This window comes from Lagenorhynchus albirostris, chromosome 3, assembly GCF_949774975.1.
Source record: "Lagenorhynchus albirostris chromosome 3, mLagAlb1.1, whole genome shotgun sequence".
NCBI lineage: Eukaryota > Metazoa > Chordata > Mammalia > Artiodactyla > Delphinidae > Lagenorhynchus > Lagenorhynchus albirostris.
In genome coordinates this window covers 143857405-143875511 of record NC_083097.1, presented here as the reverse complement: position 1 = coordinate 143875511, position 18107 = coordinate 143857405, and the positions used below count along the sequence as shown (strand labels likewise).

The following is an 18107-nucleotide window of genomic DNA, read 5'->3' as shown; positions in this document are numbered from 1 at the left end:
TTTAAATATATCGTGCCACTCCCTTCTGGCCTGCAGAGTTTCTGCTGAAAAATCAGCTGATAGTCTTATGGGGATTCCCTTGTATGTTATTTGTTGCTTTTCCCTTGTTTTTAATATTTTTCTTTGTCTTTCATTTTTGTCATTGATTAATATGTGTCTTGGCGTGTTCCTCCTTGGGTTTATCTTGTGTGGACCTCTGCACTTCCTGGACTTGAACGAGTGTTTCCTTTCTCATGTTAGGGGAGTTTTCGGCTATAATCTCTTCAAATATTTTCTTGGGCCCTTTCTCTCTCTCTTCTCCTTCTGGGACCTCTATAATATGAATGTTGGTGTGTTTAATGTTGTCCCAGAAGTCTCTGAGACTGTTCTCATTTCTTTTTATTCTTTTTTCTTTATTCTATTCCACGGCAATGATTTCCAGCACTCTCTTCCAGCTCACTTATTAGTTCTTCTGCCTCATTTATTCTACTTTTGATTCCTTCTAGTGTATTTTTCATTTCAGTTATTGTATTGTTCATCTCTGTTTGTTCTTTAAATTTTCTAGGTCTTTGTTAAACATTTCTTGTATTTCCTCAGTCTGTGCCTCCATTCTTTTTCCAAGATCTTGGATCATCTTTACTATCATTACTCTGAATTCTTTTTCAGGTAGATTGCCTATCTCCACTTCAGTTACTTGTTCTTCTGGGTTTTTATCTTGTTCCTTCGTCTGAAACATATTTCTCTGCTGTCTCATTTTGTCTGACTTCCTGTGTTTGTGGTCTCCTTTCTGCAGGCTGCAGGTTCGTAGTTCCTCCTTCTTCTGGTGTCTGCTCTCTGGTGGCTGAGGTTGGTCCAGAGGCTGTGTAGGCTTCCTGGTGGGAGGGACTGATGCCTGCACACTGGTGGTTGGAGCTGGGCTTGTCCCTCTGGTGGGCAGGGCTGTGTCAAGGGGTATATTTTTAGGTGGCTGTGAGCTCAGTACAACTTTAGGCAGCCTGTCTGCTGATGGGTGGGGCTGTGTTCTCTCCCCCACCCCACTGGTTGTTTGGCCTGAGGCGTCCCAGCACTGGAGCCTGCAGGCTGTTGGGTGAGGTCAGGTCTCGGTGCCAAAATGGTGACCTTTGGGAGAGCTCACACCCATCAATATTCCCTGGGACCTCCACCACCAGTGTTCCTGCCCCCACAGTGAGCCCCAGCCAACTGCCGCCTCCCCAGGAGACCCTCCAAGGCCCGCAGGTAGGTCTAGCCCAGGCTCCTGTGGAGTCACTGCTTTGTGCTGGGCCCAGTGCATGTGAAATCTTGTGTGCATCCTCTAAGAGTGGAGTCTCTGTTTCCTCCAGTCCTGTGGAGCTCCTGCACTCAAGCTCCTCTGGCCTTCCAAGTCAAATGCTCTGGGGCTCCTTCTCCTGTTGCCAGATCCTCAGGCTGGGGAGCCTGACATGGGGCTCAGAAGTCACTCCTGTGGGAGAACCTCTGCAATATAATTATTTTCCAGTTCATGGGTCGCCCACGCAGCAGGTATGGGATTTGATTATAGAGTGAAAGCACTCCTTCTCCTGTCTCATTGTGACTTCTTCTTTGTCTTTGGTAGGTAAAATACCTTTTTTGTTGATGGTTGTTCAGCAGTTGTGATTTTGGTGTTCAGCGGTTAGTTGTGATTTTGGTGTTTTCATGAGAAGAAGTGAGTGAAAGTCCTTCTACTCCGCCATCTTGTCTGGAATCGAGGGGCTCTATATATATATTCTTTTTCAAACTATTTTCCATTATAGCTGATTACAAAATATTGAATATAGTTCCCTGTGCAATACAGCAGGTCCTTTTTGTGTATCTCTTTTATATATAGTAGTGTGTATCTGTTAATCTCAAACTCCTAATTTATCCCTCCCTCCTCCCATCCCCTTTGGTAACAGTAAGTTCTTTTCTCTGCCTGTGAGTTTGTTTCTGTTTTTAAATAACTTAATTTGTACTATTTTTTAGATTCTACATATAAGCAGTATCATATAATATTTGTCTTTCTCTGATTTTTTCACTTAGTATGATAATCTCTAGGTCCACTCATATTGGGGCAAATGGCATTATTTCATTCTTTTTTATGGCTGAGTAATATTCCATTGTATATATATGCCACATCTTTATCCATCTGTTGATGGGCTTAGGTTGCTTCCATGTCTTGGCTATTGTAAATAGTGCTGCTATGAACATTGGGGTGCGTGTATCTTTCTGAGTTATAGTTTCATCTTTTCTGGATATATGCCCAGGAGTGGGATTGCTGGATTATATGGTAGTTCTATTTTTAGTTTTTTTAGGAACCTCCATATTGTTCTCCATAGTGGTTACACCGGTTTTCATCCCTGCCAACAGTGTAGGATGGTTCCCTTTTTTCCACACCCTCTCCAGCATTTATTATTTGTAGACTTTCTGATGATGGTACAAACTGATGTTTGAAAACCTCTTTTCAGTTCTCTTATGTATACACCTAGGTGTGGAATTGCTGGGTCCTATGGTTAAATCCTTTACTTTCACTTTTAAAATAGACCAGAATCTGTGTCCACTTCTCACCATTTCCACCACCTCAGCCCTGGCCCATGATCTCTTGCCTTGATTTCTAACTGGCCTCCCTGCTTTCACTTCTGTGCTCCACATACCTTTAGACATGGAAAAGGCCCTTACCATTCCTTTACTTGTAACACTCCAGCGATCCCCCATTTCTCTCAATGAAAATGTGAAAGTCCTTCTAATGGTCTCTAAGGACCTTGCCCGTGATCTCTCTGACCTCGTCTTCTCCTCTCTCTCTCTTGCTCACTCAGCTCCAGCCTCTGTGCCGTTTCTTGAACATGCCAGGTGCACACTCATCTCGGAGCCTTTATACAGGCAAGCCCTCTGCCTGGAGTGTGCTTCCCTGAAGGTATCTTCTGGCTGTCTCACTCTTCCCTTTTTCAAGTCTTGCTCGGATGTTGCCTCCAATAAGGCCAACTTCATGTTTAACCCCTGCCTGTTCCCACCCCCAGCAATCCCAAGTCCGCTTCCTCCACTCATCCCCCCATCCCCAAAACAGTTACCACACTCGAACATGTGTCTCATTTGGGCATTTATGACATTTATTGTTTATTGTCTGTCTCCCTCACCGAGAATGTAAGCTCCATCAGGACCCGGAGTTAAAAAATCTGTTTCATTCACTGATGTCTCCCCAGGCCTAGCACAAAATAGGTGCTCAATAAGTATCCATGGAGTGGATGAACAAACGCTGACTATATGTGGCAAAAGCCACCCTGAGTAGTGTGTGTGACAGAGGAACTACCTGTACCTGCTTGAGAAGATGCTTCTGAAGGGGCTGAGTAAGGTCTACCCACCTCCTGCCCTGGGACTGCTATGAGGGGTTTAATGCTGACTTCACCACTAAACATACAGGCCTAGAAGACCCTCTAATGAGAGGGATTCTGGGAATCCACAGTGTGTTTATCAGCCTTAGACACAAACAAGTTCCTTGAATGACGTGGCAAGTACACGTATTAGCGATAGCCCATTTAAGAGTCATTTAACCTCAATAATCATCAGAAAGATGCAAACAAAGATGCCACAGTGAGATAGTACCACACACCTGTCAGAATCACTGTCACCAAAAAGACAAGAAACAGTAAGAGTTGGTGAAGATGTGGAGAAAAGGGCCCTCTCGTGCAGTGTTGATGGGAATGTGAATTGGTGTAGCCACTATGGAAAACAGTATGGAGGGTCCTCAAAAATTAAAAACACAACTACCATATGATCCAGCAATTCCACTCCTGGGTATTTATCCAAAGAAAACACTAATTTGAAAAGATATATGCAACCCCATGTTCATCACAGCATTATTTACAATAGCCAACATATGGAACCTAAGCGTCCATGGACAGATGAATGGATAAAGAAGATGTGGTTATACACATATATAATGGAACATTACTCAGCTATAAAAAAGAGTGAAATCTTGCCATTTGTGACAACATGGATGGACCTGGAGGAGATTCTAAGTGAAAGAAGTTACAGAAAGACGAATAACATATGTTTTCACTTAAATGTGGACTCTAAAAAACAAAACTAATGAACAAATGTGACAAAACAAACAGACTCAGATACAGAGAACAAACAGGTGGTTGCCAGAGGGGAGGTGGGTTGGGAAATGGGATAAATAGGTGAAGGGGGTTAAAAGCTACAACTACCAGTTATAAATAGGTCACAGGGATGTAATGTACAACTCAGGGAATATAGTCAGTAGTACTGTAATAACTTTTGTGCATAACCTATAAAAATATTGAATCGCTATGTTATACCCCTGAAGCTAATGTAATACTGTAAGTCAACTATACGTCAATAAAAAAGTCACTTAAGAATACAGGTTTGAAATTGCCTTAAAAAGTGTGTCAGCATCAAGCAGACAGAAGCCTCGCTTTCGTCTAGCAATGATCATATGTCCACAGAGCACCTCTGTGCGAAGTAGGTGGTGAACACTGTGCAGTGCGGTTACCAGACTCTGGGTATTTGTGGTTACCCGTCATGATCACCTATCGTGGTGGTTTTGCCATATCCGGGGATCATCTGTACTTGTTTTGCTTTGTCTACTTAAGCACATCCATTATAAAAAAGAAACTTTATGTCACTACCATAAGTGGGAGAGCACTCTCACTTGATGCAAACAGAAAATAACTGTAAAATTAAAACAAAACAATGCAATTAAGCTGGAGCACGATTTTGTTACCTGCTACCGGGGAGTCTTAGACCTGCTCTCTCTGTTAAAAAGGGAGATGAGAAGTGTTAACGAGGTGTTACATACACACCAGCATCAAGTGGAGGCTTTCTCCTCTGCTGAAGTGGGAGAATAAAAAGATCACTGAAGAGAAACTAACTTTTCCCATCTGTGTTTCCATGTTATTTAATACCTCATCTGAACAACATATAAACTCAGCCCATCTTTCACCAGGGATATGGAGGGAATCCCAAGAAAGGCAAGAGAGAGGTCTTTGCCCTCAACAGACTCTCCCCAACTTGATCTCTCCCCTGCAGGGATCCTCCCTAGTCTCCAGGAGATGATGTTAACAACACCCTGCCTTTGGGACCAGACATTTTAATGGCTGCTCCCATGAACAGTAATAGTTCATGTCATCTATCTGTTCCATCTTTTTAAGTTTCTAACATGGCTTGGTTTCCAAGTCTAACTCTCTTCTGAAAAATGTTTCTTCAAGTTGCTTGTCTCCTCCATCCTGCAGAAGGCGCTTCTGGCATCACACAAACACCCCTCCTCCTTTCAAAGTCACTGGCTGTCTCTGGTGACAGCCTCCCTAAACAATCTGTCGAGAGGGAGTCCTTGAGGTAGGAGTGGCGATGTGGCCCCTCCTAATAGCCCATCACTCCCCCGCCCCATGTTGTTCACAGCATGGGCAGCTGAAGCCCGCACGCTCTCTCTAACGCACGCTGTCAGCACAGCAGCCTAGGTAGTAAGTGCAGAGAGAGAAGAGAGTAAAGCAAGAAGGAGGCTGGGCCTCCCTCCTCACTTAGGGAAATCAAACTCCACAAAATTCGACTTCACTTTCATGTGTGCCTGGGGGTCTGTAAGCCCAGAGACGGCCGGGGAGAAGCCAACCCGAGTCATCGTGGGTGACATATGGGGGGTTCGCTTACCTCCAAATTTGGGGTTTCAGATGTGCCAAAGCAATGCCACTCAGAGCAGAGTTGGGATCTGTTTCAGGGTGGAGCTGGAGACCCCTGGGAACCCCAGAGAATTACACAAAGGTGGTAATTTCACTCCTCCCCTACAAACTCCCTGTCTTCAGGTGCATAGCTGCTTACAAGTAACAAATGCATTCCTACCATTGATAAGCCTTTGCCCAGGGCTAGGTGCCTTACGTGTCATGATTCACTTACTTTTCACAGCACTGCAGGCTAAGTGCTGTTACTCGCACGGTGCTGCCAATGAAGAAGCTAAGGCTCAGAAAGGTTAAGACATTCGTATGGGTCACACAGCAAGTGACTGGCAAGGCCAGAATTGGTGTCTGGAGATGTATTCAGGTTCTAACATCAGAAGGAACCGGCTTGAGGACGGGCCAGGCTTGGGCCTGAGCACAGGTCTTGGTTTGCCCAGGACTGAGGAGTTTCCTGGGACTCACTGTCACTGGAAAAGCCCAGGGCACTGCAGGTTTTTGGGGAGAGGGTCTGTATCTCTGAGTCTGTTTTTTATATCCTTTCCTCAATTATCTTTCGTATCACAGATATATCAGTCATCAATATATTACCTTAAACGATAACTGGTAAAAAGGGTGCAGCTTTAGAGCCCGTGAGTGGGAAAGGAATCACTTCTTGCCCTCCCTTACCCCCCCTTGGTAGATACAGCTGTGTCCAGCCCAGATGTCTTTGAGCTCCTAACGGGTATGCTCTGCTGCTCTCCTTTGTGCCAGCATTTTGGGGGAGGACACAGCCTCCTCCAGCCTCAGCAGCTGTCTCTTGCATTCAGAGAGCTCTGTTTCCAAACAGCAAAGATTCTTTTGCGCACCAGAGAGACAGTAGTTCTGCCCACTGTGCTCCTGCCGACTACATCTTAATCCCTTCTTCAATTGTGAGCTGCAAGTTCAACCCCTCTGCTCATCTCCTACGATGCAAATCAAGACGCATAAAGATGGGTTTACAGATTCGCCAACATCCGAATGGCGGAGCATGACTTGGCGTTCTCTTCTGGGCTGCAGTCTCCAGGGGTCATCTCACGTTGAGCGGCAGCCCCTCTGACTTTGCTTTGACTGCGGACGTCAGCTCTATGCGTGCAGCTTCTCTAACGTTACCTTTTATTTTAGACTCTTTCTAATGTTTTCTGGATTCAGTTTTGTTGGACTTAGTTCAACTTGATCTGATGCCCGTTTATTGAGTCTCCATGAAGCCCTGGAATGAGGAAAGCCATCTTGCTATTCAGAAAACTCGAATTTCTTTTTGTCCTTTCAGGAGGACCAGGAGAGTAGCTGAGGGGGGCAGGGAGGCACGCTGTGCTCTGCGAATGATTTTGTTTGGGTCTTGGCAGCTGTGGGCGTGTGTTCATCCCATGCGGAGGGCTTTCTTTTTATTTGCCTTTGGCTGATTCATCCCTAAGGTATCCAGTGCCAAGTCAGGCTCTGGGAAGCGCATTCTTGCGGGGCAGGGCCTTCTTCTCCTATGGCCGAGATAGGCATGGGCTGCCTCCCCATTCACATTGTTTCCTTTGGCTGGAATACGCTTCCTCTCCCTCCCCCACTTCATAATGGCCTCTGCTCAAATGCCACCTATCTGTGAGTGCCCTAAAGATACAAGACACTTCCCACCACTCTCTAACTCTTTACCTACTTCATTTATCTTCCCTGCTTTATCATTATTTGAAACTATATACATACGGGTGTGTACTTTCCCGAGAGGTCCGCCAGTGAACTGGCGGGGGACACAAACCCTGCCAAGCCCTGGGGAAGAGAGGACGCCCTGGCAGAGTAGCATGGCAGGGCCTCCTGACGAGGCGCACTGGGGAGACCGGGAGGGAACTAGCTTGGCCAAAACTCCTGCACTCCAAAGGTAGCAGCTGCTTCGGTTGTAGGAGGATGCTGGGTTCAACTTCAAAGGCTCTGGGACTTGTCAGTGAGGCATAGCAGGGCCACAAGTTAACCTTTAGGGTCATCTATTTCTTTCTGCAGCATGGGGCACTGAGGGCAGCCCTGTGTTCCAAGGAGCTGCTGCTTTCTTTCCAGTCTTGGGGGTGGACAAGTGATCCCTGGCCACCTGAGGGTCGGGACCCCTTGGGCTTGATGCTTCCCTGGCCCATTGGCCAAGAGCTAAGAGTTTCCTGGAACTTGGGGGGGGGGCTTGGAATTGGGGTCCCCATTGTTACTCCTCTACAATGCATGTACAGGTGAGATGGCTCCAGATTCCTTGCTGAAAGTTGGTATTTTTCCTCCCATCCATCCATCCATCCATCCATCCATCCATCCATCCATCCATCCATCCATCCATCCAGATTTCCTTGCTTATCTCCCTGAAGATAGGGACTCTATCTTGCCCTCCACTGCATTTCTAGTACTTATGTATTAGATGAAAATATCCGTGAATAGGTGGATGGATGGAGATGGATGGAAATAGATGGATGTTTCCTTTTACCAATTTCTCACTTATCATGAGGAAGTAGATTATCTGCCCTCCTTGGCCCCTCCGTCCACACCCATGTCCAAGCTTCCTTTGTCCTTTTGACTTCTGCTCATAGTCTTTCTTCAGCCTTGAGCTCGTTTCTGCCAAACAAGATCCCCCTCGTCCTTCAGGCCCAGTTTGACATGGGGCTCTTCTGTACTATGTCAAAATTTTCAAATCTGAAGTCATCTGCACGTGTGCTACACACACACACACACACACACACACACACACACACACACACACACACACACACACACACACACACACACACACACACCCCACTTTGACAGAAGAGTGTTTGTCTTGCTTATCATTGTATCCCCAGAATGTAGCATGCTGGCCCACTATAAATGCTTGTTGAATAAATAACTGAACAAACACCTATATGGTAGCACAGACTTAATTCTGCTTTGCATTATCATTGGTTATTTGTATTTGTATCTCACCAGCCTGGTCGTGAGGTCGGGAACTGGGTCACAGTCATTTCAGTACCTAGTCTCATTCATTGCTTCACTAGCAATGGTGATGTATCTGGTGAGCAGATACCCTTTTGTGAACATCCTCGGTCTAAGTGCCAGGCCCTAGACTTTACCTACATAAGTTCATTTCCTTCTTACGATCACTCTGTGAGATGATTTTGTTAGTGCCCTTTTGCAGAAAAGGAAACTACAGCTCAGAGATACTGGACAACTAGCCCGAGGTCCTTTAGCTTATAAATAGAAGAGAGGGAATCTGAATGAGGTACTCCTGAGACCAGAGTCCCATTCTCTCCCCCTTCATAAGGCCGCTTTCCTCTTTTGGGGTAGTAAGGGCTCTTGTAAAAGTTATTTCAATTGAATGGACTTGAAAGTGGTCAGGACATGTTCAAACAGACCTGATGACTGCTCTGTACTGCCGTCACTTGACTGCTCTAGATCCTGTACTGCCGGCGTACACAGCCCTCCAGGATTCTCCTAGCATCGGACATAAGACCTCGTTTTGAAATCCCCGGCAGTCTACTGGGACCACCACCCCACGGGGAGCCACTGCCCAACTGAGGTGGCCAGGTCCTCACCTGTCACGTAGTTCTTCAAATCCAGCTCATTGCTGAGAGGATTGTTGCTCTTGAACATATACAGGTTAAAGGGGGCCGGCTCCTTGCCCACATTTTTCCACATGGTATAGTCTGGAGAGGTCCATCGTCCCGCCAGCACGTCATAATCACGCTGCGTGAAGTGGACCAGCTTGGTCAGGGGGTCGTAGAGTCCCCCATGGAAGCCGATGACCATCTGGAAGTCGGGGTTGGAGTCGTGATAAATCTCCCCGTAGGCGGTGTACTGCAACTGCTTGACCATGAGACCGTTGATGCTGAACACAGCCAGGGGAGTCCCTGTGTTATCGGAGGCAACATAGTACTCCTCCCCACTGCTGCTCTCCATGGCAAAGAGGTGACCCTGGAGGTCATAGTAGAGCGAGGTTATCTCCGAGTTGGAGTGATTATAGACATGGGTGATGCGAGTCGGGTTGTGGAGGTCAGAGTAGAAATATTGCAGGTGGTGGCCCAGGTTGGTCTTGTAGGAAGCCCGCCGCCCCACGCCGTCATAGCGGTACTGGACACTCCAGCCGCTGGCCTTGTTGTAGGCTCTCGTTAGAAGGCCCTTGGAGTTATACTCAAAGATGTCGGCCCCTCGCTGACACAGATAGCCATCGTCGTCAATTTTGTACTGCACGTCACCGAGCCTGGTTATCCGATCTCGGAGGTCGTAGCGCAAGGGCATGAGTCGCACGCTGTTCCCCGGGTTCAGCAAGTGGAGGTTCCCATTGAGGTCGTAGCTGTAGCGCCAGGTCGGGCGGTCATTGACGGCCACGCTCTGGAGCTGCCCATCCCCATCATAGTCATAGGTGTACTTCGTGGTGTTGGCATAGGGCCCCAGTTTCAGCTCCCTCTTGATTACTCTGCCCATGCTGTCATACTGCACCGTCATCCAGTACATGAGGGACCGGAACATCTCGTACTGGACTTCCTTGATCCGCCCGTGGGTGTCAAAGTGCTTGCTGAGGGTCATCACAGCTGTGGTGATGATCTGGTTGATATCATAATAGATGACTCCGAACTTGCCAAAGTGCTCCACTTTGCCAGAAATCTCGTCGTAGCGGTAGAGGTCAACAGGAAGGGGAGTCTCACTTATGACCGGCTTGATGCTTGCGATCCGGAAGCTGTTGTCGTGATAGGTGTATTCAAACCTGGCGTTGACCATGCCTTCCTCAGAGAACCTGTAGATTTGCTTGTCCACAAGTGGGCCAATCTTCCGGTACCTGATGGTGCAGGAGAAGCCCCCACTTTGGAGGCTGACCATTTTTAAGACACCGGTGGTCTCATCATACCCGAAAGTGATGGCAGTACTGTCATAGACAATCTCCGATAGCTTGGAGAGTTTCCCATACTTGTAGAATACCTGGCGCCCAGTGCCTAAAAAGGATGTCTTGAGGATGCGGCCGTCATCACTGTAGTCAAAGATGACCGAAGCGTTGCTTTCAGGCGGGTTGTAAGTGTTGCGGATGTAGCCAATGGAGGTGTGGGTGGACATGCTGTGCCGGGCGACACTGGGCATGGTGACGGCGTGGAGGCGTTCAGAGGAGTCGTACTCGAATATGTACTGACGCTGACTCTGAAGCAGGAGGACCATGGACTGGAGGAAGGAAAGGGGAAGGGAACACATGAGTTGGCCATTTAGGACCAAGTGCTCAAATGGACAGAATTTATTCCATTTCCCTAAATGGCAATTCAGAAGCCGTGAAGGATGGGGAAATTTAGACCGGAAATTATGGGTAAATTGATTTCATCGGGCATGCTACTCTACGGATCACGGTGGCTACTTGGGAGAATGCTCCCCAAACGTTTACGTGCATGCGAAATACCCAGGGATCTGCTTAAAAGGCAGATTCTGATTCAGTAGTTCGGTGGGGGAGGGTGGTGGAGAGGTGGCCTGAGAACCTACTTTTGGAACGAACTCCCAGGTGATACTGATGTTGCTTGGACCATAACTTTGAGTTGCAAGGGGTTTGAAGGACTGAGGTGAGAGGCACTGAGTTTGCCTCCAGGCTCAATGACAAGAAATCCTGAGACTGGTTAGAAATGACTGCTGCTGGCCCAGCAGGGGACAGGTGTGATACACATACTGTCTTTGGGACACCGCTGATTAAATCTAAGGAGAAACCACATCCTCCATTTAGAAACTACCGAAAAGATTAAGTAACCCAGAAGCATTGATTGTTTGGGGAAAGAATGGCCTCAAACTTGAAGCCGTGGAGAGACTCTTGCCTCCCCTGGTCAACCATTGTAGCATCTTACGGCGTAATGAGAACACTATTCAGAAGGGACCAAAGAGACAGCAGCCCCTTTACAGAGGAGGTAACAGCTCTATCTGCAAGTGACCGCTGTCGTGGGGAGGCAAGAAAGGAAGAAATGGAAATGGGCTGGTGTGGAGGTGAGTCCAGATGAGAGGCCCAGGCTGAGCAAGCCCCTGTCTGATGACCAGATGACCAGGGCCGCCTTTAAAAGTCTTGACTCGTGACCTGAAGGCATCTCTTTTCACCGCTGCTACAACTGGACCTTTTCTGATGCGGAGACCTGAGTCTGCCACTTGCAGACACAGGAAAATACATATAGCAAGAATCCACATGGCTGGTTCAGCCAATAGGCCAGGTAGGGGAGGGTGCTGGTCCGGATGCTCGAGTTTTAGGCAGAATTCCCTACCCTGATGGCTCAATTTCGGGCAAGGCAGAAATGAATCACTGCATTTCCAGTGATTAGTGATAAGGAGTGATTAGCCGTGCTGCCAGTGGGATGATTCTGTCCGTTTCAACAGCACTGTTATTTTGGGGTAAAAATCAGACAGTCCACCCTTTTTGCCATTACTGAGTGTCTAGAACTTTTTTTTTTTTTTTGCTTTTAATGGTAACAGTGCTGGGCTATGAATAACATTTTCCTTCAGACTTCCTCCCTCCCAGAGGGTGAGAGTGCATGGGGAGCCCTGGTAGAGTCAAAGTAAACATGTTACAATGTCTTATGGCAAAGCCTGTCAGCTTAAACAGAGAAGCATGAATGAGAGAGAGCGAGCTAGCCCCAGATGAGCGAGGGAGGGCAGCACATCCACCCACCTTGTCAAGGTAGGAATAGCTCCACACTTTCCCGTCGGCAAACATGCGGGACACGATCCGGCCTTGCTTGTCGATGTCTGTCCTCTCGCTCATGGCCCCGCGCTGAAGGCCAGCCAAGCGCCCATTGAAGAAATAGGAGATGTTGACAGCCGCCAGCCCACTGCTGGGGAGCCAGAGGAAGGGACGGCCCACCTGGTCATAAATGATCCTCAGGGTGAACTTCCGGTGATCATCGTAGATCTTCTCTGTCCGAATATTCCGGTCATAGTCAATGGACAAGAGATTTCTTCCGTGGACCTAGGAAAACACAACGGGCCTGCTTTGAAAGACATCACCGGGGCATGTTAGCTCAGGCTTCTATGGAGGACACAGCTGGCGTGGCCAGGGCCTGTGTGTGCGCTGGAAGAAGAAATACCCTTGAAGAGGAGTGCTTTCTAAACTCCTTCACATCGTAGTACACATAGAAAGTGGTCATTTCTGTAGGGTGCACTAGAATAGAGCAAGGCTGCTAATGGCCAGAGATGACTGATCTGGGCATGGCTGCCATGAGCAGTTAGGTAGGCTGGGCACTGCACAGTTACAGGGGTGTCATCGTGTTGTAGAGACTGTGAACAGGAAAACCTGGGCAATGCACAAATTACAGAGCCATACACAATAGCCCTGGCCCCTGGGGTTCTAACTGGCCACCCTGGGAAGCAAGAGGATTTGTATATTTGCACACTTACAACCCTTTTGTGGCACATTATCAGCTAATGAATAGCTAATGATCTTTAAGAGCAGGTGCAGAGATTTCTTCCGAAACCTTAAGAAAAAGGTACCTAGGAAGGTGAGGAGAAGGTCTCAGATATACATATTGTATGAAAATCTGGGAATACGAAGCCTTATTCCTATGTGAACTCCTTTAATTCTCCCATCTAGAGAAAAATCTCGCCACTGTCAAGGATGCAAGACATCAGTGGGGTGATCTCAACAGGCCTTGGGAATTCCAACAAAGGGAGGAACTGATTTACTTAGATTTGAGAGGAATGATGGAACACATCCAGACGTAATTTAATATTTATTTAGAAGTCAATCTGATCAGAGAAGAGAGCCCGTCTCAGAAGGCAGGGCTGAGAGACTAGACTCTGGGTAGGGGGAAAGGAGAGGGACTGTAGAGATTCAGCTAGCAGTGGATGGCTGCTAGTGGATGGCTGGATGGGAAGGAAATGAGGCCAACTCAGCCCAGGCTCTTTCAATGTAATTGACTGTAAATCCAGACATCCCTGGGGTGACTGCTGAAGGCGAGGGAAGGTGTAAACATGCAGAAGGAAGGGATGTGAGACATGTCTGGCACCTGCTCACTTTACCCTAATACTTCAATAGCACTTAACGATAATAATGATGATGGTGATGATGACGTTGATAGTAATAGTAACTTTGGCGTGTGCTGAGGGCTACTGTGTTAGGCATTGTGTTAGGCAGTTTGCATCCACTGTCTGAGTTGATGCTCACAAATGAGGAAACTGAGCCTCCAACAGAGGTTATACACTTGCTCAAGGTCACACAGCAATGAAGTATTAGGTTGGTCTGGAACTCAGGTCTTCAGACTTTGACTAGTTAATGAACCAGCTTTACTGTTTTCTGCATGGTATATATCGTACATGCATTGAGTGCCCTGAGATGTGTCAAATGATGAAGAGACTGTAAGGGATCTAGAGGGTTCCACCCTGCGGCTTTGGAGGAGGCAAGGAATAATTCTAACACGACAGGCACCTGTTATATTGGGGAGCAGCATTGCACCCAGGTAAAAAACTACATTTCACAGCTTCCTTTGGAGACTGGGGTGGCTAAAGTGATTTAAGTAGTAGTTGTTGGCTGGGTCTTCTGGGAACCTTAAAGCAAGCAGACTTAGCTAAGAAGTAGGCACCCTTTTGTCCTTCCCACTTTCCTTCTTTTCTTAGGTGGAATGTGGATGTGACCACCGGCGCTCCAGTATTCACTTTGTGAATATGGGGTGACATTGAGGATGTTAAACCTCAAAGATAATGGTTCATCCAGAGAAAATGTCTAGATCCCTGTCAACCTAGGTGTCTTCAAGATGACCTAGGTCATCTGTACCAGCCATGAATTGCTTCCCGCTAGACTCCTTTTACGTCATAAAAAATAATAAGCCTGTATCTTGTATAAGATACTGTTATTTCTCATTTCTGTTACCAGCAGTTGAAACTAATCTAAACTGATAAACCCTTGATGCTTTGACAGGTACTGTGCTAGGTACTTTACATATCTGATCCCAGTTTAATTCTCACAATGTAGGTAGAAATTATTTTATATATGGGCAATTACCCTCAGAGGCAGAGGCAGGATTTGAACCCAGGACCACCTGGTCCCCCAAACCATTGCTGTTTTCATGGAGTCATCCCAGAAAAAAGGGGACAGAACATGTGAGATAAACATTTAGGGAAAAAAAAATGCTGAGGCATGGAGAGAGAATAAAGGTGGTGAGTTCTTGGGATTATAACGAAATTCAGCTTCGAGTGGAAGAATCATATCATCAAACCTGCGGTAATTGGGAAGAATCGTCAAGAAAGCAAAGAGTGAGTGTGGTAGGATATTTTCAACAGGCCCAAAAGTTAATGCTGTCAGAATCACTGAAGATGTTGAAGATATGGTCTAGAGTTCCAGAGCAGACCACAAGCTGGCGTCAGAAAGATCACTTCCTCTGGAAACACAAGTTTGGACATACTGGGTTGCTTCATTTGGGACAACAGCAGAAGGCCACCAAGATTCTTAATCCTATGTGTTTAAGAGTTTCAGTTCAAGACCTCGTTAACATTTTATGAGGCAGAATGAATACTGTGGCAACAATGAGGAAGGATTTTCAGGATTTCCCCCACCATGCCTATGCATATCCCACCTCCTTGGCCACGCTTCTATTCTTCTATCCCTTTGCTTATTCTTTTCCCTTTTGCTTCTCTTTGCTGATAGCATACAACCCCCAGTGCATTTATTATTTATTGAACGTTAAATCTCTGCTCCTGTCAGGTACGGTGCCTGCTCTGGAACGCAAGGATGAGCAACACCAACAAAGCAACACGTCCCAAGAATTTACGACGGGCTTAGTGTGTTCTCAGCACTGCCCATGTTTTATCTTGTTTAATCCTCACAACGCTCCCAGGCAAGCACTATTATCCCCATTTTACATGCAAGGCACAGACAGGTTTAAGTGTCCTGCTCAAGCTTACACAAATAGTAAGTGGTGGAGCCAGGGTCCCAATCCTGAGCTCACTCTCTTCACCCCTGGGCTGTACCACCCCCTCTGACGAGTGGTTCTCCAACAGACATGAAATTCTAAACTACCCGGGATGCTCTCTAAAGCATGGCTGCAGGGCTGACTCCACAGCTGCTGAATCAGCTCCCCAGGGAATAGGAGCTGGGTGATTCCGAAGCATACTATTGGTTAAAATACACTTAGTGTGATATAAAGCCTTATCTTCAGTTACCTGGGGGAGACCAACAGACAAATCATATATCCATAATATAATCGTGTGCGTATGTATGTATGTGTATGTTTGTATGTATTTATAGTGCTATAACGTATTCATCGGAGATGTTAACTTGTAAATCAAATATACAAGCGTGGTTATCATTAAAACAACTATATTAGTATGTGAAGGTGCTAAGAATGCAGAAAGAACAGCATAGTGGGCAAGCACAGAAGATGGGTCCCCAACCTCAGACTGCTACCATTTAGGTTTGTCACTATTACTTAAAGCTGTCGAGGCCTTTTGTCTCTTGGCCCAGGTGTACCAACCATAAAAAAAGCTAATCATTAGCCATTGATAATTTAGGGTGGGATTTTATTTCTAAATTCATCATGTCCCTGGGAATGGGATTTTGTTATAGCGCTCATTTGAGCTAACTTTCCGCCCCGATTTTAATGAAATAATTGACATACATCATTGCATAAGTTTAAGGTGTACAGCATAATAAGTTGACTTACATATATGGTGAAATGATTACCACATTAAGTTTGATTAACATTCATCATCTCTTATAGATATGAAAGAAAAAGGAAAAAACACTTAAGATTTACTGTCCTCACAACTTATTTTTCTTTTTTCGGGGTACGCGGGCCTTTCACTGTTGTGGCCTCTCCCATTGCGGAGCACAGGCTCCGGACGCACAGGCTTTTTTAATCAATGACTTTTATGTTTATTTTGAAAGTTAAGATAAAATTGACATGCAATATTATATTAGTTTCAGGTGTACAACGTAGTGATTCAATATTGTATCTATTGTGAAATGATCACCGTAATAAGACTAGTTAACATTAGTCACCGTACGTAGCTGTGAATTTTTTTTTCTTGTGAGAACTTTTAAGATCTACTCTCTTAGCAACTTTCAGATACACAATACAGTATTAACTATAAGGGCCATGATGTACATTACAACCCCATTACTCATTTATTTTGTAACTGGAAACTTGTGCCTTTTGACTCTCTTTTTCCATTGTGCCCATCCCCACTCTTCACATCTGTCAACCACCAATCTGTTCTCAGTACCTATGATCTTGTTTTTTTTTCTTCTTTTTAAAGATTCCACATGTAAGTGAGATCATATGGCATTTGTCTTTCCAACTTATTTCACTTAGTATAATGCCCTCAGGGTTCATCCATATCACAAATGGCAATATTTCATTCTTTTTTTTGGCAGAATAATATCCCGTTTGTGTGTGTGTGTGTATATGTATATTATATATATATATCACATCTTCTTTACCTGTTCATCCATTGATGGACACTTACATCGCTTTCATGTCTTGGCTATTGTAAATAATGCTGCAGTGAACACTGGGGTGTATATCTTTCTGAGTTAGTGTTTTCATTTTCTTCATCTATATGTCCAGAAATGGAATTGCTGGCTCATATGGTAGTTCTATTTTTTAATTTTTTGAGGATACCCCATACTGTTTTCCATAGTGGCTGCACCAATTTACATTCCCACCAACAGTGCACAAGGATTCCCTTTTCTCCACATCCTTCCCAACACTTGTTGTTTGTCTTTTTGATAATCGCCATTCTAACAGGCGTGAGATAATATCTCATCATGGTTTGATTTGCACATCCCTAGGCATCAGTAATGTTGAGCACCTTTTCATGGATCTGTTGGCTATCTGTGTGTCTTCTTTGGAAAAATGTCTATACAGATCCTATTTTTTTTTTTTTTTTTTTGCGGTACGTGGGCCTCTCACTGCTGTGGCCTCTCCCGTTGCGGAGCACAGGCTCCGGACGCGCAGGCCCAGTGGCCATGGCTCACGGGCCCAGCCGCTCCGCGGCATGTGGGATCTTCCCGGACCGGGGCACGAACCTGTGTCCCCTGCATCCGCAGGCGGACTCTCAACAACTGCGCCACCAGGGAAGCCCCACAGATCCTACTTTTCAGTTGAATTTTTTTTTTTAGTATATCTATTTATTTTTGGCTGCATTGGGTCTTAGTTGTGGCACGTGGGATCTTTCATTGCATCGCGCGGGCTCTTCGTTGTGTCGTGTGGGCTTCTCTCTACATGTGGCATGCGGGTTTTCTCTCTCTAGTTGCGGCGCACAGGCTCCAGAGCATATGGGCTCTGCAGTTGTGGTGTGCAGGCTCTAGAGGGTGTGGGCTCTGTAGTTTGTGGCACGTGGGCTCTCTAGTCGAGGCGTGTGGGCTTAGTTGCCCCGTGGCATGTGGGATCTTAGTTCCCCGACCAGGGGTTGAACCCACATCCTCTGCATTGGAAGGTGGATTCTTTACTGTTGTACCACCAGGGAAGTCCCTTAGTTGAATTCGGTTTTTTCTCTTTTTTT

General features: G+C 46.1%; 1 protein-coding gene across 1 annotated transcript in view; it reads right to left on the bottom strand.

Annotated features, from left to right (window-relative positions):
- The window catches only part of TENM2 (teneurin transmembrane protein 2), a 1157329-nt gene that overhangs the window by 10200 nt on the left and 1129022 nt on the right, over positions 1–18107 (bottom strand). The window contains 2 exon segments of the mRNA XM_060144169.1: positions 9197–10811; positions 12283–12579. Of these exon segments, the coding sequence (XP_060000152.1) occupies positions 9197–10811; positions 12283–12579 (1912 nt within the window).